Source organism: Giraffa tippelskirchi, chromosome 9 (assembly GCF_054371585.1).
Source record: "Giraffa tippelskirchi isolate mGirTip1 chromosome 9, T2T-mGirTip1v1.2.pri, whole genome shotgun sequence".
Taxonomy (NCBI): Eukaryota; Metazoa; Chordata; class Mammalia; order Artiodactyla; family Giraffidae; genus Giraffa; species Giraffa tippelskirchi.
The window spans coordinates 114,465,383-114,491,819 of record NC_137283.1 but is presented as its reverse complement, the minus strand read 5'-3'; the positions used below and the strand labels follow the sequence as shown (position 1 = coordinate 114,491,819).

The following is a 26,437-nucleotide window of genomic DNA, read 5'->3' as shown; positions in this document are numbered from 1 at the left end:
AGTGTGAATAGAATTTTGATAGATTCTATGATGCCAATAGTTTTTTAGTGGATAAATTATTTCTTAATCTTAAATGAGCTTGACTTCATATATAACTAATATTTTACACCCAGCTGGAAATGTTTATTTTGTTTCTACCTGAGAAAGCTTTTGGTATACTTGTCAAAATTATTATTTAAAATTCCACAGAGAATTAAAAAACCTGTCCCACTGATTATGCTTACAAGGAAAAGTACTAACATATATGTTTAGAACAAATTACAAAATGCTAATTACAGACGAGGCAAACAATCATATATCTCAGGAGAGGAAAGAAAAACATTATCTCAGCCAAAGGAGTAATATGAAGTACAAAACAAAATTTATGCTGAGGAAACTATCAGAAACAAAGATAAATAAATAAAGCATCAACTAATTAATGAGATACTCAGATAAATAACTTTAAAATCATCTGAAAATAAATGTTTTTCTACATGAGAAAATAAATCAAAGCAACAAAAGAGAAAATGTAGCTTACCACACAAACTTATATGAAGAATTTTTTAAAATCCTGAGAAATATAAAAAATAAAGCACATTGTGTTTATATAAAATTCTTATGAATATGTATTTTAACATGAGATGCAGTTTAGGAAAAATGCAAATAAGTAGCAGAGATATGTACATATTATTCCTGAAGTTAAAGATATTATTATGGTAGAGCTTGACCAGAACATGTGGAATATAGTATGAAAAGCAAAATCTATGAATATAAAAGAATAGACAGTACCGAGCACACATGCACACACATTCAATATTTGCTGAATAAATGAATAGATGTAGAAAGTTAAAAACTTTCAAAAACCTGAAAGTCTTCATTATACAGTAATTTGTTCACTTATTCCATTCAGTCATTTATTCAATAAATATTCATTGTATTATTGTTCAGTCACTAAGTCATGTATGACTCTTTGCAGCCCAATAGACTGCAGGGTGACAAATAAGCCTTGTCATACTCCTTTCCCAATTTTGAGTGAGTCATTTGTTCCATGTTATGTTTAGCTGATGCTTCTTGACCCACATACAGATTTCTCAGGAGACAGGTAATGTGGTCTGGTATTCTCATCTCTTTCAGAATTTTCCCACAGTTTGTTGTGATCCACACAGTCAAAGGCTTTAGCATTGTCAATGAAGCAGAAGTAGATGTTTTTCTGGAATTCCCTTGCTTTCTCTATGATTCAACAATACTAGATTCTAAATCCTGGTAGGGCAAATGCTTTGACCAGCTTTAGACACTGATGTGAGAAGCATTTGGAATGATTATACATTATTGTCTGTGGTAACCCCAAATGAAGATCCAACAATGCAGCTGAAGAAAAGTGTGTGTGTTAGTTGCTTAGTCATGTCCAACTCTTTGAGACCCAATGGACTGTAGCCTGCCAGGCTCCTCTGTCCACGAGATTCTCCAGGCAGGAATACTGGGGTGAGTTGCCATTACCTATGCTGAAGAAAAAGGGCATCTTAATTGAGAAGTCAGGGTTAGAGGTCATAATTCAAATAAAAGCTTTTGAGCAGAATGAAAAATATATATATGTATAGAAATATATATAGCATGTATAGAAAACATAACCACATGAATCGTTTAGGGAAATTCTAAATCTGATAAAATCCACCTTTAGAAAATGAAGAAATGGCTATTTCAGGCAACTGTAGTGAAAAGAAATTATTCTCTCTTGATTTAAAAAATTCCAAATAGAGAATCCTAGAAACTTTCAATAAAAAAACAATTACCAAATATTTACCAACAAAGAAATAAATATTGGGCTACCCTCAGTCTTTTTAGTAACACTAAATATTAGAACACTTGAATAGGACTTACAGAGCTCTTGAAGGAAGAAGGCTATGACACAATATGTCATTATTTAGTCAAGTTTTTTTGTATAGGAGCATGATAAAAACATTTTCAAGTCTGCAAACAGAAGCATGTCATGTAGTTATCCTTTATAAATAAATTGTCTTGTATAAGAGCAGTGATAAATGTTCCCCAACAAAGAGGAAACTGTGGCTAGAAATCCTAGTAACATTAAGAGCAATTAAAGCATACAAATAGAAAGTTATGAATAATTGTTTTAAAGATTATATTAAAAAATACATTTATTTTCCCTGAGAGTGATCTGTAATAAAAAAACAAATGACAATGAGAAGCAGTGTCCACAGCCCTAGACTGACTTAACTAAAACTATGAATCAGTATGTGTAATAGCAAAATGAACCAAAGTAGTGAATTTTCATAGAATAGATGTCACTTTAATATTGATGATTCAATATTGATTTTATAATGTTATTGTAAACGTTTAAACAAATGTTGATAATGCCCATTTAGTAGACTGAAAACTTTGTCTTCTTGTAGATTACCACAGGAAAAGAAAAGTCTGCCAAAAAAATCCAGAAGTAGAAAAGAAATAGTGAAAACCAGATAATATGAAAACATTAAGGCTAAGAGCAAGATTCAGGGAGAAAAAAATAGGGCATTAAACACATTTATGATGAGCTTCTTATAAAGAAACCCATAAAATGAGAAGTATGTTGAAAGTGTAAGTATAGGTAATTATCAGCAAATGCAGATACATTAAAAAGATAAACATGATTAATACTAGATACTGGAAGTTTAAATGAAATGGATTACTTGGAATTGCAAGCTATTTTTATATGATAACACATTCTATCTAGAAATAAAGACAATAGTCATATACTATATAAATATCATTCAATTATGTAAGTTAAAGTATTCAAAGTAGAAGATGACTGAGTAATATTAGGTCATTTGTACAGACATGGATCGAGCTAGAGCCTGTCATACAGAGTGAAGTAAGTCAGAAAGAGAAAAACAAATATTGCATTTTAACACATTTATGTGGACTCTAGAAAATGATACAGATGAACCTATTTGCAGGTAGGAATAGAGACACAGACATAAGAGAATGGACAAGTAGACACAGCAAAGGAAGGAGGTTGGGACAAATTGAGAGATAAGGATTGGCATTGGTATATACACACACACACACACACACACACTACATGTGTAAAATAGATAGCTAGTGGGAAGCTAGTGGATAGTACAGGTAGCTCAACTTGGTGCTCTGTGATGACCTAGATGGATAGGATGGGCTTGATGAGAGGGAGGTTCAGAGGGAAGGTATGTATGCATGCATATACCTGATTCACTTCATTGTACAGCAGAAACTACACAATTTAAATAAAAAAAGAAATGAAGAACCCATTGTATATCAGAAAAAAAGTAGAAGATGAATTTTGAGGAAGTTTTATTATACCATATATGATCAGGTGGATCATAATGAACACAGTAATAGTTTTGGAAAGCTATATAGCAACATGTACTAACAATCTTGACTCATTTTTTTTTTTTGGCTCAGTAATTCCAATTCTAGGAATCTGTTTTTAAAATACTAAAATATGTGGGCAAATATTTGTAAATAACTGTTTTACTAAAGCCTTATTTTTAAAATTTATTTATTTTTTTAATTGAAGGATAATTGCTTTACAGAATTTTGTGGTTTTCTGTCAAACATCAACAGCCTTAGGTGATGTTCCTATTTTATAATCATTAAAATTTTGAATGTGATTAATTTTTAATGCCAGAATACTCATAATAGTGTGGAAATAGGATATATTAATTGATATAATAATTGTAGCACACTTATAAACACATTGGGACTTCCCTGGTGGTTCAGATAGTAAAGTGTCTGCCTACAGTGCAGGAGACCTGGGTTCGATCCCTGGGTCAGGAAGATCCTCTGGAGAAGGAAATGGCAACCCACTCCAGTACTCTTGCCTGGAAAATCCCATGGACAGAGGAGCTTGTTGAACTACAGTCCATGGGGTTGCAAAGAGTCAGACATGACTGAACGACTTCACTATAAACACATTACAGTGTTTTATCAGTTGATCCTCACAATAGCTCTTTGAGGTAGATAATTTCCCAATTTATAGATGAGGAAATTGAGTTGGAGAGAAGTAATGTGCCCCAGTCCCCTAGTGATAAGTTGTGGAGATGTAATAGGCTTCTGGTGATCTGACACACCCTTCAGAGTCTGGGAGACTCTACAAGACTCCCATACCTACAAGACTATGTTGGAAATTATGTAAGGAACATACACGTAAAGATAAAAGAATTAAAGGAAATACATTAAATCATTAGCTATGATTGACATGGGTATGTGCTTAGCTTCAGAGTTAAAATTGATGTTCTCCTTTCTATTTGCTTGTATGTTTTATAATTTGATATCAATAATATGCATTCTTTTTATGAAGAAGAGCAAATTTAAGAACTGTTCAGAACATAAAACAGAAAAATGAGTAATACAATGATTTTCTGTTGTTCTTTGTGATTTTTGAAGTACTTTTGTATTACTTATCTAATTTTATGCTTATAAGTAAAGTGAACTTATGACTTATCCAAACGATGACATTTTAAATTGTACGAGAGGGTTGCTGTACCAGGAAGATAACTGTAGACTTGAAGTATTCAAGTAAACCAACAGATAGACTCACTCTATTTAACATAACTCTTTGAGGTCAAGAGTACTTAGATATTTTTATTAAAATTTGAAACTGAAAATAAAGTTAAGTGACTTGATTGAATAATGTAATGAAAAAATCATGGTTCTGAAAATAGATTGCAAGAAAAAAGATTGTCTTGATTTGGTCTGTGGCTCTTGTGATTAAAACAAAACAAAAAGCCCCACTGGTGGCAATTTCTTCAATCAATAGAAATTTTTGAATTATACACTTCTAAGAGACTTAAAAATCTGGGAATCATACAAAATTTTATTTGATTTAAATTGTTATACCACAAAATTTCTGAAATTTTCTAATATTATGTGCACAAATCTGAGTCTTATAAAGAGGGATACCTAATATTTGTGATTATAGGTAATTATGGATTCATGAGCCGGAACCCCTTCATCCAAAGAGTGCTAGAAAAACAACCAAAAGAAAATGAACCTAGGTTAGTAGGTTTAGATGAGTAAACATTTAGCTAACTTATTTTTTGTAATAAGAGTAAGTGAAATGGACAATATTTTGTATTAGTGATTTGGTTAGAAAGTTGAAAAACTTAGTGGTCAAGCTTGTCATTAGGCAGATGACATTGGGCAAATGATGCCTGCCAGCACTTTGCTAACAGAATTATATGTCTGAAAAAATCTAACTATTTAGCCAATAGTGGGGAAAGAAAAAGACAATCAAATCTAAGGGACAAATGTGTAATAGGTATTAATCATAGATCAGGGTCAGGAAAGTGCCAGTCACTGCAAAATACAGTCTGCAAATGTCTATTTAGCCAACAGGACATTTTTATTTGGGCTTGTTTTTTTTTTAGTGATTTTGAATTTGAAACAATTTAAGCAGGTCAGCAGGAATTCTAGGTTTGACATCCCTTCTGTCCTCCACCCAGGTCCTCAGCAGCGCCTCTACTAACTCTGGTGATGCCTTGCTAGAGATTTGACAAAAGTACTTACTCTGGGTGTGCCGCCCAAGGCACCCAGCAGAGCAGGGTGGATTAGTGGGCCCCAGTTGCTTTTCTGCCTTGAGATTTAAAAACTCCACATTTTAGCCTAGAAATTCTTACTACTGGCTTATGCCCTTTCACTTTACACATGATATTACCTGTCTGGCCCCTGAAAACCTTTCATTATTGAATCTAAATTGTAACTAGTCTCTTTATGACATCAAGGTAGTCACAGTCTTAAAGTAATTTAATTGACTAGTATATAATTTACTTTGTAAAGAATGCTGAATCAAGATTGTTTTCTTTTTTGTCCCCTTACTATATTATTTGACTTGCTTGCTTTATTGACAAAAATATCGGAAATATATAGTTTTTAGTGGTAAGAAGAAAATTAAATATGAGAAAATATGACAAGATTTTTTTTTTTTACATTATTAAATACATTTACATTGAATCCCCAAATGAGTTATTGAAAAAAATACACTGGGGTCTACATTTATACACAACTATTAGAATGACATTTGTTCTTATGAAGAACAGAAATTGTTAACATTTCTACTTTTGTACTACTCCAGTTAAAGGAAGATAGATACCTTAAAAAGTTACTGATAAAGCTATGCAAATGGAGAGATCAAAAAGAGCACATATGGTAAAATGTAAAGAAAATAGAAAAGATCATAACATTTAATTTGGATTTAAACCAATGAGATCTTTGTTAGTATATTAGATTGGTGGTTCATCTGGTAAAGAGTCCGCCTGCAGTGTGGAAGACTTGGGTTTGATCCCTGGGTTAGGAAGATCCCCTAGAGAAGGGAAAGGCTACCCATTCCAGTATTCTGACCTGGAGAATTCCATGGACTCGATAGTCCAGGGAGTCGCAAAGAGTTGGACATGACTGAGTGACTTTCACTTTAACTTTCAAATCAATGTCACTTTAAAAATAATTTAATTAACAGGCAGTTCCCAACTTAATGATTTTTCAGCTTTATAATGATGATAGTGCAAAAGTGATGCATATTCAGTAGAGACCATACTTTGAATTTTGAATTTTGATCTTTTTTTCTGAGCAGGTGATATGTAGTATGACAATTTCTTGTAATGCTGGCAGCTCAGTTAGCTGCAGCTCCTAGTCAGCCACCCCATCACTGTGGTAACCAACCAGTACCATTACAACCATCCTGTTGGACATACAACCAGTGTGTTTTTCACTTTCAATACCGTATTCTATACATTGCATGAGATATTCAGCACTTTATATAAAATAGGGTTTCTGTTAGATGATTTTGCCCAACTGTAGGCTAATATAAGTATTCTAAGCATGTTTAAGGTAGGCTGGTCTAAGCTAGGATGTTTGGTAGGTTGGTATACTGAATTCATTTTTGACTTAACAGTATTTTCAACTTACGATGGGTTCATCTGTAATTGAGAAAGCTTTTTATGTACAAAATTTTATGTTAAAATAAATTAATAATTTATAGCTTTGTTTGGGTAATTGGGTAGGGACATAAGAAAGACAAATTTCACTGCTGGTGACTCCCAGGTTTGAGAGGGTGAGGGAAAGTTAATGCTGCCTAAAACATTGACTCTGTGTCTCCTTTGCTTCTGCTTTCTGTTAGGGGTCACCGTGGTTACATGACATGCGATAGTGCAGAGGCATGTATGTAAACCACTCAATCTACATATACAGTAGTATCTTATGCTTATATGTATCTCCAGAGGTCATTCTATAACCTGTGTTCACTGAGTATAATATGTCTGAACACAGACAGCATTTGGCTTAATCTTTCAGAGGGTATATTAATATTAGGGGCAGGATTACAGGGCAGTGATGGCTCAAGAAGTTTGCAAAGGAGACGGGAGCCTTTGAAGATGAGCCTTTGAAGATGAGGAGTGCAGTGGCTGGCCATCAGAAGTTGACAATGACCAACTGAGAGCAATCACTGAAGGCTGATTCTCTTACAACTACACGAGAAGTTGTAGAACTCAACCTTGACCATTCTATGGTTATTCGGCATTTGAGACAAATTGGAAAGCTTGATAAGTGGCTGCCTCATGAGCTGGCCAAAAAAAAAAAAAATTGTCGTTTTGAAGTGTTGTGTTATCTTATTCTGTGCAACCACAATGAACCATTTCTTGATCTAATTGTGACGTGCAGCAAAAAGTGGATTTTATACAACAACCCACAATGACAAGCTCAGTGACTGGACTGAGAAGAAGCTCCAAAGCACTTCCCAAAGCCAAATTTGCATCCAAAAAAGGTCCTGGTCACTGTTTGGTGGTTTGCTGCCAATCTGATCCACTGCAGCTTTCTGAATCCCAGCGAAACCATTACATCTGAGAAGTATGCTCAGCAGATGGATGAAATGCACCAAAAGCCAAAACACCTGCAGCCAGCATTGGTCAACAGAAAGGACCCAATTCTTCTCCATAAGACCTGACCACACGTCTTATAACCAATGTTTCAAAAGTTGAATCAACTGGGCTACGAAGTTTTGCCTCATCCGCCATGTTCACCAGGCATCTTGCCAACTGCCTACCACTTCTTCAAGGATCTCAGCAACTTTTTGCAGGGAAAATGCTTCCACAATGAGCAGGAGGTCAAAAATGCTTTCCAAGAATTCATAGAATTCTGAAGCATGGATTTTTATGTTACAGGAATAAACCAACTTATTTCTCATTGGCAAAAATATGTTGATTGTAATGGTTCCTGTTTTGATTATTAAAGATGTGTTTGAACGTGATATAATGATTTAAAATTCATGGTCCAAAACCGCAGTTACTTTTGCAACCGCCTAATAGTTAAAATACACACTGAACAGGATATAAGTGGTAGTATTAGAATAGGTTATCAGATGAGATTTTGCTATAATCTCCTTTCTTGGAGTATTTTAAAAGTGTCAAAGGTATATTTTTAAAACTTCCAGAGGTAATTTGGGGTATGATTTCACCTTACTGGGGGTGCTGTGAATATAACTCAATGCCCTTTTTAACTTGCCTTCACCTATCAATTTATCCTGGATCCCCAGGTCTTGCTCTTTTAGCTTTGTCCATATAGTATGGCATGTTACCATTGTAATGAAAGGATAAGATAGATCCATTACTATAAAAGATGTATGCTGTTAATGAGTTTCCAACCAACTATCAAGGTATCATCAACTGCGGTTTATATTGGTGAATGAAAGTTTGAATGGAAAATTAAGCTCCCACACTGACTGTAGAAGTGCAATGGATCATTTTGTTCTTTAATGTCACACTTCACTGGACACACTTCGCAAAGCAGTGAATCATGCTGAAAACATGCAGCCTTTACTTCAGCAACAGCAGATAATGTAGCAAAGGTGAATAATAAGTGTTAGCAGTCTTAACTTTCTCTGCAGTGCTCTCTCCGGGTGTCTGATGGATGATTTACAAAGTACATATGTTATTTTATAGATTGGAACCTGGGATCCAGCCAGTGGCCTGAATATGACAGAAAGTCAAAAGGGAAAGCCAGCCAACATCACAGATTCCTTATCCAATCGTTCTTTGATTGTTACCACCATTTTGGTAAGTATTCGTTTTCCCATTCTTTTTAGATAAATGTAGATAAACATGGAAGTGGATAGAAAAGGACATTATAATTGGAGTAGTAATGAACAGAATGTAATATATTTTACAGTTATTTAGCAATTGCTGTATAGTGGATGAGTCAATGTTAATTTAGTCACAGTTTTATTTTGTTTGCCTTTAATGATGTAAATTATATTAATGTTTGGGCTGCTTATGTTGATTAATAATACAGCTTTATCTATTACTGGGAATCTTTATGTTTCTACAAAATTAGTTGCTGTTTAAAAATTGTCAATGTTAAGATTTGAAAAATACATGGACAAGCAGTTGTATAAATACAATTATGTGAGGTGCTGCATGTGAACTTTGCTTCTGCTTTCATTTCCTGCAAATAAATTTCAGCGGGCATGCCGTTTATTTCTCAAAATTTTTTCTATTATAATTATGTTTTAACCTTGCTTTCAATTTAATTGTTTTCATCATGGCGAATCACTTTTACTTTACTAATCCCCCTAATGAAATCAAATGACAAGTGCTGTTTTAAGTCAGAAATATTTTCACCACCAACAGAATTAAATTAATACTGATAAGCTAGACATTTTTACCCTTCTTGTAATTATATATTTTAATTAGATCACAGTAATGTTCATATATGCCTACTATGCCATTTGCAAATAAGAATTTTAATTTTAGGGCAAGCAAGGAACTTTTATATGATTTAGTGGGTACTTTCACCTACAGAATAAGTTTATCAATGTTGATTCCTCTTATTCCTCGGGTCGTCAGTAAGAATGTGAGATTAATGTCCAGAACAAACCTCCACACACTTTTAGCATTTATATGACTTCTAAATTTGATTTATGGTAGAACATCAAGCCAGGAGGAATTCATAATCTTGTCCTTTTAGTAACAATACAGGATGTTAGATCAAAACATACCAAAACAAAACAGCTAGGGTGAAAGTCTCTTGATAATGAAGCAAGCTGGTGATCATGAAATGACGGTGATAGAAGTTCATGAGGTGTTTTTTTAATCACTCCTTTGCTAAGAACTTCAGTGAATACTTGCTCCACTGTATCCAAACTTCTCTGGTCCCCTTTAACTTAATTTTGTATCCCCCTCTCTTTTCAAAGCTAACTCTCAAATCCACCAGCCGTGGTCCTCAGATGGAACGTACTCACAGGACACTACTACGTTCTTTTTCTGCCAGTATATCCTGGATCTCATAACCCGCTACTGGAACAATTACAGTAACAGTGTAACTTCCTCCTGCTGACAACCTTTCCCCTTTGTAATATACCTCACTGTCCATGTGAAGATCTAATTCTGTCATTCCCTGCTTCTCTGCTTACCGGTCTTGAGTGAGTCCCTGCCGCGTGCTAGGCTCAGTCGCTTCAGGTGTGTCCAACTCTCCGCGACCCCATGGACCACAGCTCTCCAGCCTACTATGTCCGTAGGATTTTGCCAGCAAGAATACTGGAGCAGGTTGCCATATCCTCCTCCAGGGAATCTTCCCAACCCAGGAATTGAATCCGTGTCTCCTGTGTCTCCTGTATTGCAGACAGATTCTTGTCTGAGTCCATATCGGACATTAAAAAGGCCCCCAAATCTTGACCCTGTTATTCAAAGCCTTTTACAGTTTTGTCTTCTCTCATCTTTCTATCCTCATTTCCCATTTCTCCCTTTCAGAAATCCTATATTTTAACTGATCTAGGGTAACCAGTTAGCTCAGTACTGTGATTGTGTTAGTTCCGTTCCCTTTGTTTGCAATATGTTTCTCTCCATTCCTGAAATATAGAACTTGTCAGTACTTCATATTATTTAAGCTTATTACTATACTATTATTGAATTATTTCATGTGTACAATATTTCTCCAAACATCACTAACCACTCCTTTGAGAATTAGGATCTGACTAAGTCTCTTGTTTTTATACCATATATGCCTCTACAATGCTCACAAAATAAAGGTGCTGGGCAAGGGCAACTGTCTTCAGCAACTAGCCCCCATACTACTTTCTTGGTTCTCCCTGATACAGCCAAACTCTCAAATGCATCACTTATTTTATGGCTTCAAATCTTTGCCCACTTCATTATGTTCTCCTGTGAAAAGTTTTTCATCCTTCCACACCCATCTCAGTTTGCATGCACTCTGTGAAACTCTGATCTTTCCACTCAGCTGTGTATGTTTGGGGCAGGCAGGGAAGTGTATTATGTGCATCGTAATACTCTATCATTTGACTTACCATGCATTAATTTTTTCTGTGTTAGAAATTTTGTGTTTATCTGATCTCTATTTGGTATGAATCTATACAAGGCCAGTAATCAAATTTTACACTTTTTTGATCTCACTGTCAGAGAAAAGTGCCTGGGGCATAGCAGGCACTCAATAAGTATTTGTCAAATTAAATTAAAAAAAAAGGTATTTAATTAAGTGGAAAATTAGAGAGAATAAACAACTTTCAAATGACTGTATTTAAATATTTTTTCAAGTGTGCAGGTTATTGCAAACTTCTTGTCCAAACAAAGCAGGTGATTAGACTACCCATACAATTTCTCAGTTTTGCTTAATTACTCAAGAAGTAATTGTAAGAAGTATTCAAATATTTTTCTCACTAATAAACAATCTTACATTTGTTCATAAACAAGTGGTATTAAATCTTAGCTTCATATCAGAGCCAGAGAAAGACTTTTTAAAAATTATTATTACCTTAAACAGTATTTGTGGGCTTTGAATCTTGGACTTTTTGGGTTTTTTTTCTGATCTATAATGATGTTTGATTCTTCAGATCGTTATTCCATATAACCAACATGTAAGATCAATTCTGAAACACACTCTAAGCTTACATATTAAAAAAATAGGTCACTTTTATTTTAGACTATGTCACTGTGTTAGTTTCAAAGTGATTGTGATTTTTCTTGAAAAGATACTTTATTATTTTATATCACTTAGTTGAAAAATCTTGTTCTGAACAGTCTGATCACAGAGTATCCACAGTTAGGAAAAGATTTGAAGAGATTATTTCCCTTATTTTTATAAGCCAGCTTGATATAATTTATTGATGTTTAACTTATATTTTATAAAGAAGTATGATCATTTGATTTATTCTATGGTTATTTTGTCCCTTTCTCTCTTCGAAAATTTCAGAGAAGATTCTGGCTATGTTGTAAATAATGATATGTTCACAAAGAGAAGTTCACTTAATGCTTCTTGTTTGACATTTTTATTAGGTGTCAAAAAAAAAAAAAGCAGTGAAGTATTCTAAAATTTGACCTTATCAATGTGCTTATCATAATTAGCTCCATTTCTCTTGGATTTTATTTATTTTATTTTTTATCATTCTTTTTGTATTTAACAAATATATACTTAATGATAATGATATACCAGGGTTTATGCTAACCACTGTGTTTAATGGACAAAATAGACATGGTCTCTGCCTTTATGAAACTTAGAAAATGGTAGAATTCATAAGGAGAACTAAACACACATACACGCACACGCACACACACACACAGACATACCCCCCTGTGATTAGGATATGAAAGAAAGATACATGGCATGCTTCCTTTTACAGAATGATCAAGAGTGACACCAAGGATCAGGTGTGGAAGGATGAATCAGGTTAGACTTCACTGCGGAAGGATACAGAGCTGAAGTTTGAGAAGAAATTATCAAAGTAAAGAGAGGGGGAAGGAGTATTCTCAGCAGATAAAACAACATATACAAGGGCCCTGAAGCAAGAAAGATCTTGAAAATGTTGCAAAATTCAAAGAAGACCATAATGACTGAGGCCAGTTTTCTATCTGCTTCTCAGCTTCATTAAATACAGTTATATGAATGTGGTTCATCACCAAAAACTAATAACACACATCTTTGACATGCCTGCTAGGTTCTTGACAATGTTCAAAGCACTACTCATAGATTTACTCATTTAATTGTCATAATAACCTTTTTTGTTAGACACCATTATCCATACTCTTTCACAGGTGGGAAAACTGGTATTCAGATTGTCCAAGTAACCTACTCATGACCACAGACCTAGAAAGTAGAGCAGTAGTTTTTTCAACCAATCTATAGCCAACTTGAGCAACCAATACTGTAAAATGAAATCTCTAGTGTCCCAGCTTGGAAAAGTCTAACAGCTATAGTTCATGACCAAAATAGTATCTTGATTGAGAATTGTTCACCTAAAGAATGTTTCTCATCCAGAAATACCACATATGCTAAAGTACTATGATACCATTATAGGTGTGTCCCCAGACATCTAGACGTTTCCTCAGGGACCAAGATTTAGGTTACTCTCGCTTGGATGCCTTGGTCTTCCTCTTGTTTCTCTCCTTTCCTAATTTAGCACTCAGTTTTCTTTCAGCTTCTTTAAACCGTAATCTCAGATCTTTCTGGACAATCAAGAGTAATGGAGCTTAACTCACTTTTTCTCTTTAGAACTGAGATTAAGCATCTTGTTTAAAATATTTTTTACACCTCTTCAACAACATAATCTATGCCCAATACACTGTATGGGTATAGAATATAGTTATCTCATGGAAAGAGTTCATTTTCAGAAGCTCTGAACAATTTTTAAATATGTAATTACTTTTTTTATAGTTTTTAATTATATGATGCTATATAATTTGGAAATTATGTAGCCTCTTCTGCAGGAAGAGGCTAGACCTAAAACTCTCGTCTACTCATGCCATCTCCTGAATATTCCTCACATTACCTCTCTGGTTTTAGAATTTCGAATTCAGTGGTTGTTAAAAATTCCCTTGCTTCTTGTATTTATCATTATGAATGGAATTTTAAAGTATCAACCTTAGAATCACATTTTCATCTATGATGATTTCATAGATGAGCATAAATGAGCATAAAATTGTAAAATGGCTTCCCTCATGGCTCAGACAGTAAATAATCCACCAGCTGTGTGGGCCCTGGTTTGATCCCTGGGACAGGAAGATCTGCTGGAGTAGGAAATGGCAATCCACTCCAGTATTCTTGCCTGGAGAATTCCATGGACAGGGGAGTCTGGCAGGCTACAGTCCATGGGGTCTCAAAGAGTCTGAAACGATTGAGCAACTAACACTTTCACTTTCAATTGTTAAAATATAAATTTATAATCACCAAAAATCGTAACAAAAATACTCATTCTGAATGAGATATAGAGAGCTTTTGAAGACCAATGTGTGTTCTATTTTCAGTTTATCAGCCTCATCCTGTTGTCCTTACTACCATGGGTACACTAGCAAGGGACAGTACCAGGTGGCTGGATATTTTTTTAAGCTCATAGAGGGAATGCTTATTTTCCCCTCTGTACTCTTGGTTTTCAATAGATTTTTTCATGCCTCTTTAAATATGTTGAGTGCTTCCCACTCTATGGTGCCTGTATAATAATTGATTTTTGTCCATCAAAAGATTACTAGCACTAAATGCCACTGTACATTTTCTTCCCCTTAACAACTAGTAGCACTTTAGTGTGCCAATGGCTATGAAATTTAGTTACTTTTTCAGAAAAATCACTCCTAAGGAGATTCTTTCTTCCTGGTTGCTCAATGAATTGAACAAATGTGCTTGCATCTGCAACTTAGTCTTATTTTTTATTTTCCTAGCACTTCCTGGAAAGTTGTGTATTTCAGTGCTGAGTTTACTTGCTTAGGCTTGTTAAGCTTTATTGTTGGAGTCCACAGCCTACAGGAGGCTTATCTGGAAGCAAACTCCCAAGGACAATGGAAAGAATCACAGTACAAAAGAGAGAAGTGACCAAATATCCCCTAAATGGTTCTGCAGTTTCTTCCATAATATCAACAAAAGAAGATTTCTAAGGCTTCACATCTGTCCCTGCAATAGGGTTTTCCCTCTGATTCTTATCTTCCCATTGTCACAGGGTGACTGCCAAGCATGTAGTTCTTCTCAGAGAGTTACTAGCGTTCAAGCTTGGAAACCCAGACACTGCTGGTTTACAAAGAAAAAGGTTTTTCATTTTTATCATTTCCTATACAGTTTATAAGCAGTTTTAATCATGTGTTCTGGAGATGGTAAAATCAACATAATTTAAGGAAGATACAGTAGATATACATGTACAAGTATACTTAAATGTTTATGTGAGATGAATGCCTCATTCAATCTCAGGATGCTCATACCTTATTCAAAAGCAAGCAAATCTTTTTTCATCATATTTTTTTCTTCTGTTTCAGAGACTGTGCTTTTGTCATTTTCATTTTTGCTTGAGTAGCTTGTTGTATTTTATGTCGAATATATTCTCATATTCTTTAGACCTCCAGATTAGCTAGATTAACATAAAACTATCAGTAGTTGTATCACAGAGAAAGAAACATGTTCTTTCCCTTAATGACTAGTAGTATTTTAGCATGCCAATGACTATTTTATTTGTTTTAATGTGAAATTAGGCATACTTTAAAAAATCTTAGAGTCTCAATATTTAGAGGCTTTATAAGTGACCAGAACCTCAGTTTTTAGCACATAATCTCACACATACACACACACACACACACACACACACACACACACACATATACACACATCTGCTTCCTTCATCCTTCTTTACTAAATCTAATTTTAAAATGCTATCATAATAAAAACCCTTAAGTGTTTTCATTTTGTTGTTATATTCTTTTCAGTTGTCAACATTATTATCAATACCATAATTTTGTTGGAGATTATTTTGTTATGAATAACATATTCCAAGTTCTAGAAGAAATGATTGGAGATATATGAATTTTTGGTTCAGTTTAACCACAGAAAACTACATGGAAATGAAATAATTTTGCTTTAGTTTTCTCAAAGATGTCATCATGATAGTACCTTGTAAAATTGTATAATCTCAATTTTAACTATATCCTTAATCTGAGATTCAGATGTAAATATTAACTACTCAGGACATACACCTAGCTTCATGTTGAAGATCAAACTCAAGACGATTCAAACATCCTTCTTCAATTCAGGCCTCATCATATCTGTTTCTCCTATATTTCCAAGCTCTGTTTATGCTTCCAGTAATTTTATATTTACTCAACCAGAGTGGATACACTAGTCTCTTTAAATCCCATATTTATAATTTAGACACCAAAAAAAAGACAAGATGAGTCCATGCATATCCTTTTCTAAGACAGTTTAAGTTTAACAAAGAATTGAGTCAAAGGACGTTTTGAACAAGGGAGGTATGGTTTGTTCATGGGTACTGCTGAATGGGATATTTATAGAGTCTGATTTGAGAGATATTGCACCCAGATACAACAGGAAAGAGAAGACAATATCAAAATATCATGTATGAGATTTATCATGAATGCATTACATGTGAGGCAAAAACAGTTGAGAAAGGTGAACAATTACTTCAAGGTTAAAAGCCCATGAGGCGTGGCATTAGCATTACCACAGAGCGTGATAAGGATGTTGGAAAGGGAGATAATGAGTTCTATTTAGTCCTATCTGAATGGAGATGTTGGCAGTAATTTTGTGTAGTCAAATCTTGATTATTCATGTAAGGGGATAATAAATTAGATTCAGAAATGAAATGTAGTTTGGAGATTAGCTAATAGGTGCAGTCTCCCTTCCCAGCAAACCGTTTACTGGAAGAGCGGTGAAATGGCACATTTGATTGATTGGGCTTTGGCTCTTCTTTTCTTCCCTCTTTCTTCTTTCACTTGTGAATTAAGCTAATGAAATATTTAATGGCTAACATACAAATCCCAGTAGCAAGACAGTAACAACCCAGATCTCCAATCTAAACTGATCAGTCAAGTGTAGGAATTAAATAGCATACCAGCTTTTTTTTTTTTTAATAAAATGAATGATAATCACTAAACCAACCCCTCCTTTAAATCCATATTGCTCTCACAGAAGCATCTTTTCTGAAATGTTGTTGAACAGCACAACTAGCAGAACTCTAGACCTTTTTTTCTTGGCAGTTCATTTCAATGTGTTACACTGTCAATTAGTTTCAGGTGATTAAATACTACATTTCAGAGAGAAAGATATTTTTCTCACCTTACCAAATTCTGGGAGATTTTCTATAGACATAGATTAAAAACAAAAACTCTCTAGAATGATAATTAAGGCCAATAAAACTTAGATTTTTTGAACATTATGTAAGTTCTCTGAAGTTATTCTTCTGAAAAGAGGTCAACACAGTTTGCAGCAGCTAAGAATGTGATGATTGTGCCTGCAGTAGTGTAGTAAAGGGATGTGTGTGTGTATCTGTGTGTGTGTGTGATTATGTGAGAATCAGGCATTAAAAAGCATGCTTTTGCTTAGTAGATTTGCAAAACAAAATAAAAGAAAATAACTTTTGTAGTTTGCCTCAGAATGCACTTGAATTTTGAAAAAAAAGGTAAATAATAAACATAATTTATTAAAAATTAAGGTAACAATTCTACCTCAGTAGGCATGCTCTACATGCCTGCTGCACAATTTTGTTGTTTCTTTAAAACAAAAGCTCCAGATTATGATAGTTATTTATTTTCAATCCAGAATGTTCATGTGAAAGTGCCTTTATAATGTCTTGAGATGTCAAATTTTCAGGTTTGCTTCCTAGGCGAGAGAACAATGTATGAGCTCAGATGGAGACTCTCATCAGTACTCTTTGATCCTAACAAGCCAGTCATCTTTAGAATTGCCTCTTCTTGAAAACATTAAGCTGTTTTGATGGTAGCTGCTAGGTTTTTCACTTTTCCCTCCTGGTATTCTCACTTTCAATTGAGATAGCCTGTAGTGCACGTTGGCTTCTGGCATGAATGTTAATTAGGGATGGCAGAGTTCAGATTCTAGGAGCCATGATGAATTGAAGGAAATTTCAAGACCGAGACTCAGACAATGGGAGATGTCTCAGCCCTACAGCAGTAAAAGCATAGGAGTCTGCCAAAAAAAGAAACAAATAATACTGTCCAGTCAATGGAGTAATAGCATTCAACTGTGTTATTATTATTTGTTGTTTATTATTATTGTTGTTATTGGTCATTTCTTGCCTAACGAATGGAACATTTTTTTGATCTGTTAGGCGTCTATGTATTTTTCCAACTACATTTAGGGTAATCTGAATCATTAAAATGTAATGAAATACTAGTTAAGTTTATTCTTAAATAATTCCCTTAAATATAAGACCCCTTTCCATTTTTAAGATCAAAGTTTATTACATGCATTTATAACATTTATTTAATTGAGCTAAGGAAAAAATAGCACAGTTATTTTAGAATGACTAAAATGTGGTTTAGACCAGTGGTGGTATTAGTAGAAGTGAAATTGTCTGCAGGCCTTAGATAATATGTTATAAAACCAAGTACTCAATAAACTTCACAAATGTTAATAATACTGGATTCTGATTAAATCTCATTGTTTCAAAGTAACAAGATGAATGCAAATAAACACCTTAAAATGAATCATTTATATATACTATAGCAGCCTTCTGAATTTATTTTGAAGGAATGCATAAAACATATCAACTAAATTAGCACTTATATATGTATTTGGTATAATATTAATAAACATAAAATTCTTTTCTTTTTAAATCATCTTCCAATTATGAGATTCACAATTTCTTTCATAGTCGTTAACCAAAAGCTGGCTAAGTTAAAATATAGCTCTATAAATCTCTAATTTTTCTTACTGTCATAATAAATGTTTCCATGCAATTTTCCCAAATAATAAAAAATAATACATATTTTTGAAGCAATTTAGGATAAACATAAGAACAGCCAAACTTTTTCAGAGGGAAACAATGCAAACTGTTTAAAAATCAGGACATGAGAACACTGGTTCTCTCTGCTTGGAGGTGTCTGACCATGACTTGGCTCCACACTTGGCAGATGGTCTGGGGCCCCTACACCAGCTGTCAAGCAGGAGACAGAGCTGAAGTTACTTTAGGAAAGCACTTATGATGTTCCCAAGTCAGATCTAAATAAAAACAGCTCTGAAGAAATAAGGCATCAAAGTCCTCTTCATTCAGAGCCTGTTTTCTGTTTAAACATGTTCTCTGTTTTTCATCTTTAATCTACTGTTTCCGTACTAGTGCTCATTTTTATTTATTCTGGTATTAGTTTTACAGTGCTAACAATTAGAATTGTCTGCAAATCTGTAATCAAAGTATTCACTAGATCTTGTTCATAATAGAAGTTATTCTGATTAACACTGTAAAAGATATGCTCTTTCTTAGCATTTTAATAAGATTCTCATTGAATATTCAAAAAAACCTCAAAAAGCAATAAAATCAGTGATAGAATAAGCAAAAATAATAGGAGACCAAATGCCATAATTTCAGTAGAATATCTGTTAAATAGAGCTTGTGAGGCCAGACTACTGACTGTCTTTTAAAACAGCATTAGTGGGCTCTACAGGCTTCCCTGGTAGATCAGCTGGTAAACAATTCTCCAACAATACAGGAGACCTCAGTTCAATTCCTGGGTTGGGAAGATCCCCTGGAGAAGGTGAGATGGTTGGATGGCCTCACCAACTCAATGGACATGAGTTTGAGTAAACTCCGGGAGTTGGTGATGGACAGGGAAGCCTGGAGTGCTGCCGTCCATGGGGTCACAAAGAGTTGGACATGACTGAGCGGCTGAACTGAACTGAGTGGGCTCTACTTATGAGTTCAATATGATTTTGCTTTTTATGATATAAATATAGGAAAATAATTTATTTTTGAAGATTTTCCTTAACTTGAATCACTTTATTGAAATATCCCTGTATTTAAGAGTTTTACAGGTAATTTTCTTTGGTGGTTTTTAATTTATTTTTATTCTTTGATAGTTTAGCTATTTAATCATGCTTCTTACACAGAGCTATAATTTCTTCCTTTACTAGTTTTCATTGCCTTTATCTGTTTTATTTTTTCTTGTATTTGATGAGAACTTTGTTTTCCTTGTTGCAATTGTACTTTTTGTTATTATACAATAATAGCTGTATTCTCAAGAATACTTTTATTCATAGTTTTCCAATTAATTATTTTTCAAAATTGTGCTGTGCTGTGCTAAGTCACTTCAGTCGTGTCCAACTCTTTTCAACCCTGTGGACTGTAGCCCTTCAGGCTCCTCTGTCCAAAAGATTCTCCAAGCAAGAACACTGGAATAAGTTGCCATGCCCTCCTCCAGGGGATCTTCCAGATCCAGGGATTGAACTTGTGTCTCTTATGTCTCCAGCAATGGCAGGCAGGTTCTTTACCACTAGGGCCACTTGGGATTGGACGCTAATTATTATTGAATACATTGGTTATCTGTGGAGATTATTATTAATTTTTCTAGTTGTACTTATTTTTTGATGAATGTGTTAGTCAATTTCTGAATATTAAAATATTTATATTCCAGACACAAAATATTATTGGATATGGTGGAAAATTATTTCAATGGACTGCTATGTTTTGTTTGTTATATCTTGTTTTTAGGAATATTTGATAGTGACTGACCCTTAGTTACAGTATTTAACCATTTTGTTAGCTGTTTTTGTCAGTGTTATGCCCACTGCATTTAAAAAGAAAGGATCTGGTCTACAGTATTTGCTGTGCTCTAAAGCAGTCCATATGGAGAAGGCAAGGGCACCCCACTCCAGTACTCTTGCCTGGAAAATCCCATGGACGGAAGGAGCCTGGTAGGCTGCAGTCCATGGGGTCGCTAAGAGTCGGACACAACTGAACGACTTCACTTTCACTTTTCCCTTTCCTGCATTGGAGAAGGAAATGGCAACCCACTCCAGCGTTCTTGCCTGGAGAATCCCAGGGACAGGGGAGCCTGGTGGGCTGCCGTCTATGGGGTCGCACAGAGTCGGACACGACTGACGCGACTTAGCAGCAGCAGCAGCAAAGCAGTCCATATATTGAGGTATTTGTTTTATATTAGGTCGAAACTAAAAACTCAACAGTATTTAGATTTTTTCTGGGAAGATTTATTTAATAACTGATACAATTTATTTTATAGTTGTTGACATATTCATTTTATCACCTCTTTTTGAGTCAATTTTGTATGGTGCATTGATGCATATCAGGTATTCAAATGTACTATGAGTTTTTCATATATGATCATCATATAAATTTTATAAACTTTGTCTACTGAGTCACTTTCTCATGTAAAGTTCTAGTCATTTTTTCCTCTTTTCTTAAATTTGGTTCATTAAATTTTACCAAAAGACATATTATTTTTGCTAAAATACATGCTTATAATTTAGCCATTTTCTTTCCTGTTTTTTACTTCACTTATTTTTCATTTCCTGCTTTTCTTATGTTTTGCATAATGTTTTCCATTATTATATATTCTTATTATGTAAGTGTTCTATTTATTTATTTTGTTTTAAATAGTTTAATGATAAATTTATATAAAGCTGAGCTTTTCTCTGAAAAGTGCTTTGAAGACACTTTTAAAATAAAAGTTGCATCATACAGCTTAATGTTTAGCAGAGTGCTTTGAAGTTATACAGAACCATCATCTCTCAAATGACATCAGGCTTGAAATTCCTATAATAATGGACTGTTTGGGAGGATGTGACTTTCCATCTGGAAGGTCTAATAAACACTTACATCTATGTATCTATTCTCCATGTTATATAATTTCTGAAAGAAATCCTACAACCTGTAGTCCAGGTGACATAATCTTGGGTGCTAGCATTCTCAATCAGGAAGGAAAAGCAGGCTGGAGAATGAACTTTTTATGATACAAACTTTAATTTTGTTCTCTAGATTTCAGCATGGTTAATCCAGAGTCCCTTCAGTTCAATTTCTCCTTCAGTTTTCTTCTATGGTCAGGGCAAGGGAAGTGGATAGTTTCCCAGAAATGTGTTGGAAAACCTACCTAGTTGTCTAGTTGGCATGAAGTATGGACCTCTGAGCAAGAACATCTGATGAGGAAAACAAAGCATTCTTTTCATCTGCCTTTAGGAGACCAAAGCATCTTGGTTTCCTGCAGTCTTACATTTAGTGTCAATTCTTTAAAAATGTTAGTCAAGTTTCCTCATCAATTGCCTTATAAGTGTATATTTTCAAGAATTATTTTTAAAAAGTCGTGAATCCTAGTCATGTGAGTAGGTCAGCTTGACCACCCTGCCCTAGCAACATACTATTGCAATGTGAGACAGTGGTGCAGCCTACATCTAAATGAGAAAATAGACTGAGTTTTGGATCTACAGTTTTCTAAGAATGCATTCTTTGTTTTTAAACAGAATTATCATCAAAAACCAGTCCTCTCTTTTTACTCTGCTTTTATACAAATTATTTCTTAGGAGCCATCTAGAACATGCTTTATCTCTCAAGTAGAAAGGAACCATTTTTGATGACATGTTCATGCTCTTGCCCTAGTGTGTTTACACATTTACTGTGTGTGTGTGTGCTTAGTCGCTTTGGTTGTGTCCGACTCTTTGCAGCCCTATGGTCTTTAGTCCACCAGGCTCCTCTATCCACTGGATTCTCCAGGCAAGAATATTGGAGTGGATTCCCATGCCCTTCTTCAGGGGACCTTCCAAACCCAGGGATTGAACCTGCATCTCACTCTTACATCTCTTGCAATGGCAGGCAGACTCTTTACTGGTAGTGCAACATAGGAAGCCCTACACATTGTCTACAACCTAGCAATTATCTTCCATATACAATTTTCTGTACATATCTAAATTCCATCCCTACAACTTTCAGCGAGACTTTGTTACTCTTACTTTTCACTGTTGGGAGTTTTTATATTTGCCCAGAACCTAAGAACTACTTTGGTAAAGAATTAGGAGAGGGGCTGCCACTGCCTGCTTTCCACAAATCTTGAGCTATATTTACTTTGGGAGTAGGGATCTAGCAGGTGAAGAATACCAGATATTTCAGGCTGTGGGAAAAATATATTTGAAGGCAGAAAACTGTAAACCTTTGTGCTCAATCATACCCAACTCTGCAGCCCCATGGACTGTAGTCCTCCAGGCTCCTCTGTCCATGGAATTTTCTAGGCAAGGACTGGAGTGAGTTGCCATTTTCTACTCCAAGGGATCTTATCTACCCAGGTAGGTATTGCGTCTTCTGCGTCTTCTGCATTGGCAGACAAATTCTTTACCACTGAGCCACGTGGGAAGCCTATGTTTGAAGGTGCAGACAGGTGAAAGAGCTTAGAGCATATGAATAACTACCTGTAAGTAGTCCACTCCAGATGGAGCACAGCCAGTGTGGGAGAGAAGTGGTAGGAAAGGTAGAAGGCAGACAACAGCAGCAAAGAGGTCTTTGTAGGCCTCCTAAAGGAGTTAAGACTGTCTGCTATTCATAATGAGACAATTTAGAAGGATTTTAAGTGCATGATTGATATAATCAATTTGAGATTTTAAAAAATCCTTCTTAGTATTGGAGATAGAATTGTGTGTAGTTCATGACATAGAATTCAGTGGGACCAGGCAAGAGAATATTGAAAGAGTGAAAGATGATAAGTTCCAAGCTATGGCACTGTTCAAAGATGGGGGAAAGAAATGAAATTTCCAAGGCATATAGGGTGAAGAAAGGGGGAAAGGGGAGTAATGGTTTGCAAATTGGAGTTTAAGAAAAGGTCAGAGGTTAAGAGCACTTTTATTTTTCTGGTAAATGTGGCTAGAAACAGAATTGACATAAAATAGCAAATTGGGATAATACAAATTGAATTTTAATTTTGAACATATAGCATTTAGGTTTTCTATAGTATATGATCTGGTTGGCAGTTAGATGTGTAGTTCCATACCTGAAGATAATGGTCTGGACTGGAAATCGTATTTGGAGTTATCAAAATAGAGGGTGGTTTGAATCATGAATATTGGTGATACTGTTCATGTAGAGAACTCGTGTGTGTTTTCTGTGAATCTATACCACTGAACATTTTTTCCTTTCCTGATGCTTTTGTTGCTTCTGTCCTGACACCTGCTGTATTCTGTTTGGCTTGACAAATAATTACAAATTCAGGACTTCCCAGGAATATAAAGAGTCTTGGAGAAAAAAATATACTATCCTTTGAGTCAGACTCAAGAATCCCTTACACATATTGGTAAATTGTGGTTGTCAGTTGACAATCATGAGACCTTCAAGACCAGTAAGTCCTGAATCATGGCAGATACTTCCAACTTTACTTCCCTTTCTGATCATCAGTGTCTGATACCCAGGTCCTGATCTCTGTCGTTTTGAACCACACTTGATTACTTAACAATGATTCCTAATTACTTTTCTTTATTTGAGATTTAAATGGTACTCTTAGTGACAAACTATATCCTAACTCCAATTAACTCTACTACAGCGACTCAAGAAAGAAAGATACAGAACTCTTTCCATGGCAGAAAACACATATGTGTTTCATTTTCACTGGCATCACTAAAGTGAGTATTTTTAACCTAGAAATCCAAGATAACACTCAATTCCCCCAGTTCTTACCCATTTATCAGTCAGTGTATTTTATTAGGTCTACTACTCATAAGGCATTTACGCCACTAATTGCTGCTGCTAAGTCTCTTCAGTCATGTCCGACTCTGTGCGACCCCATAGACGGCAGCCCGCCAGGCTCCCCCGTCCCTGGGATTCTCCAGGCAAGAACACTGGAGTGGGTTGCCATTTCCTTCTCCAATGTATGAAAATGAAAAGAGACAGTGAAGTCGCTTAGTCGTGTCTGACTTAGCGACCCCATGGACTGCAGCCTACCAGGTTCCTTCCGTCCATGGGATTTTCCAGGCAAGAGTACCGGAGTGGGGTGCCATTGCCTTCTCCGAATCTAACCTGAGACGCCAACTAGTTAGTCACCTAAATAAAAATGAGTACCATTAACTAGGATCTTATAAATTTTATGTTCTGGGTTCTCTTAGTTTTAGTTCTATGTAGTAATTAATTAAAAGAAATAACTCATGAATTTGTTTTCATCACCTTGTTTGAGTAAACCCGTATTGGTAAAAGAAACCAACTAAATGGATAGTTTTTTAACCACTTCATTTCAGAACTAATAGAAAGGAATGCTTTTGTCACACAGCTGTTTGAAAAGCATTTCATGTTATATGGAGAATTTTTTATGCTGCATTCAAATGTAATTAGAGTCAAAGGCCATACATTTATTCATGTTTGTCATAGCTTTGTGCTCTTTCAAAGAAAATCTAAATTTACATTTACTCTTTTGAACTTTTAAATTTGCAGTTGTTTGGCAAAAACACTGCTTTTACATTACATAGCAATAGCATTTTTTTTTTTTTTTTTGGTTACATCGGGTTTCCCAGGTGGTGTTAGTGGCAAAGAATCCATCTTCCAATGCAGGAGACACAAGAGACGCTGGTTCAATCCCTGAGTTGGGAAGATTCCTGGCATAGGGAATGACAACCCACTCCAGTATTCTTGCCTGGAAAATTCCAAGGATAGAGGAGCCTGGGACACTACAGTTCATGGGGCCACAAAGAGTTGGACATGACTGAGCGCACACACGCGCACACACACACACAAACACGTACACATATTTGGTTACATAAGAATGTCAGAGTATGCTCCACAATTCTGATAGATATATGATACAGGTACACCCTACAACGACTCTGCAGTTCATTGATTTTCGGAAATACCAAGTTAAGCCAAATTCGCTAGGTTTCTTTATCACCAAGTCTTTAATAAATTCATATGTATCATGGATATCTCAAAGGGATGTGATTATGTAGAATTTCTAAATATTTTAAATTGCAGAGTCTTTTCTAGAAATTAAAACTTGTAGGATACTTTTCCAGAAGAATACACTGTGTACAAATACATTATATTTAAGTTTAATCATAATGATTTTTAGGTACTCATTGATTTTTATGACAAAATTTATTTATGTATGCAAATCCTTAACCTACCTACCCCAACAATCCTCAGCAGAGGAGCAGACAGTTTCTATGGTTTGACACTGGGTAACTGAGTTTAATACCTAACAAAGGGCTTTTCTGCAGATTGAAGGGATAAATGGAAGTCAGAAAATCTGGTTTTGAATCTTGAGTTGGCCACTTAGTAGATGCGTTACCTTGAGTAAGTTACCATAATTTAATAATGAGGAAAATAAAAATAATATGCAAATTAAAGTGTGTAGTAGAGATAAAAATTTAGAAAATATGAACATAGTTCCTGGTACAAAATTATTAGTAAGTGATAACTTTAATGGGTATAAAGTAATTCAAAAATTAGTAAGTAATGAATAGTTCTCATTTTACTATTTTCCCATAAGGCTTTCTAACATGTTTATGAATATCTTCCTCTTAGAAACTATCATTCCTCTTCATTTCTCTTGCCTGAACAACTCTGTGTGCTGCGCTCAGTCACTCAGTCCATTCCAACTCTTTGCAACCCTATGGACTATAGTCCACCAGGCTTCTCTGTCCAGGGAATTTTTCAGGCAAAAATACTGGAGCAAGTTTCCATTTCCTACTCCGGGGGATCTTCCCAATCCAGAGATGGAAATTGTGTCTCTTG

General features: G+C 35.0%; 1 protein-coding gene across 8 annotated transcripts in view; it reads left to right on the top strand.

The window, feature by feature from the left end:
• Nucleotides 1-26,437, top strand: part of GRIK2 (glutamate ionotropic receptor kainate type subunit 2) — an 840,407-nt gene that overhangs the window by 597,000 nt on the left and 216,970 nt on the right. For 4 of the 8 annotated variants that reach the window (XM_081530949.1, XM_081530948.1, XM_081530946.1 and 1 more), the window contains 2 exons: nucleotides 8,940-9,053; nucleotides 12,629-12,933. In XM_081530949.1, coding sequence (XP_081387075.1) covers nucleotides 8,940-9,053; nucleotides 12,629-12,643 — 129 coding nt within the window. In that variant the 3' untranslated portion in view covers nucleotides 12,644-12,933. Of the gene's footprint in view, nucleotides 1-8,939; nucleotides 9,054-12,628; nucleotides 12,934-26,437 lie in introns of those variants that run through there. The other 4 variants (XM_081530944.1, XM_081530945.1, XM_081530942.1 and 1 more) reach the window with 1 other exon arrangement.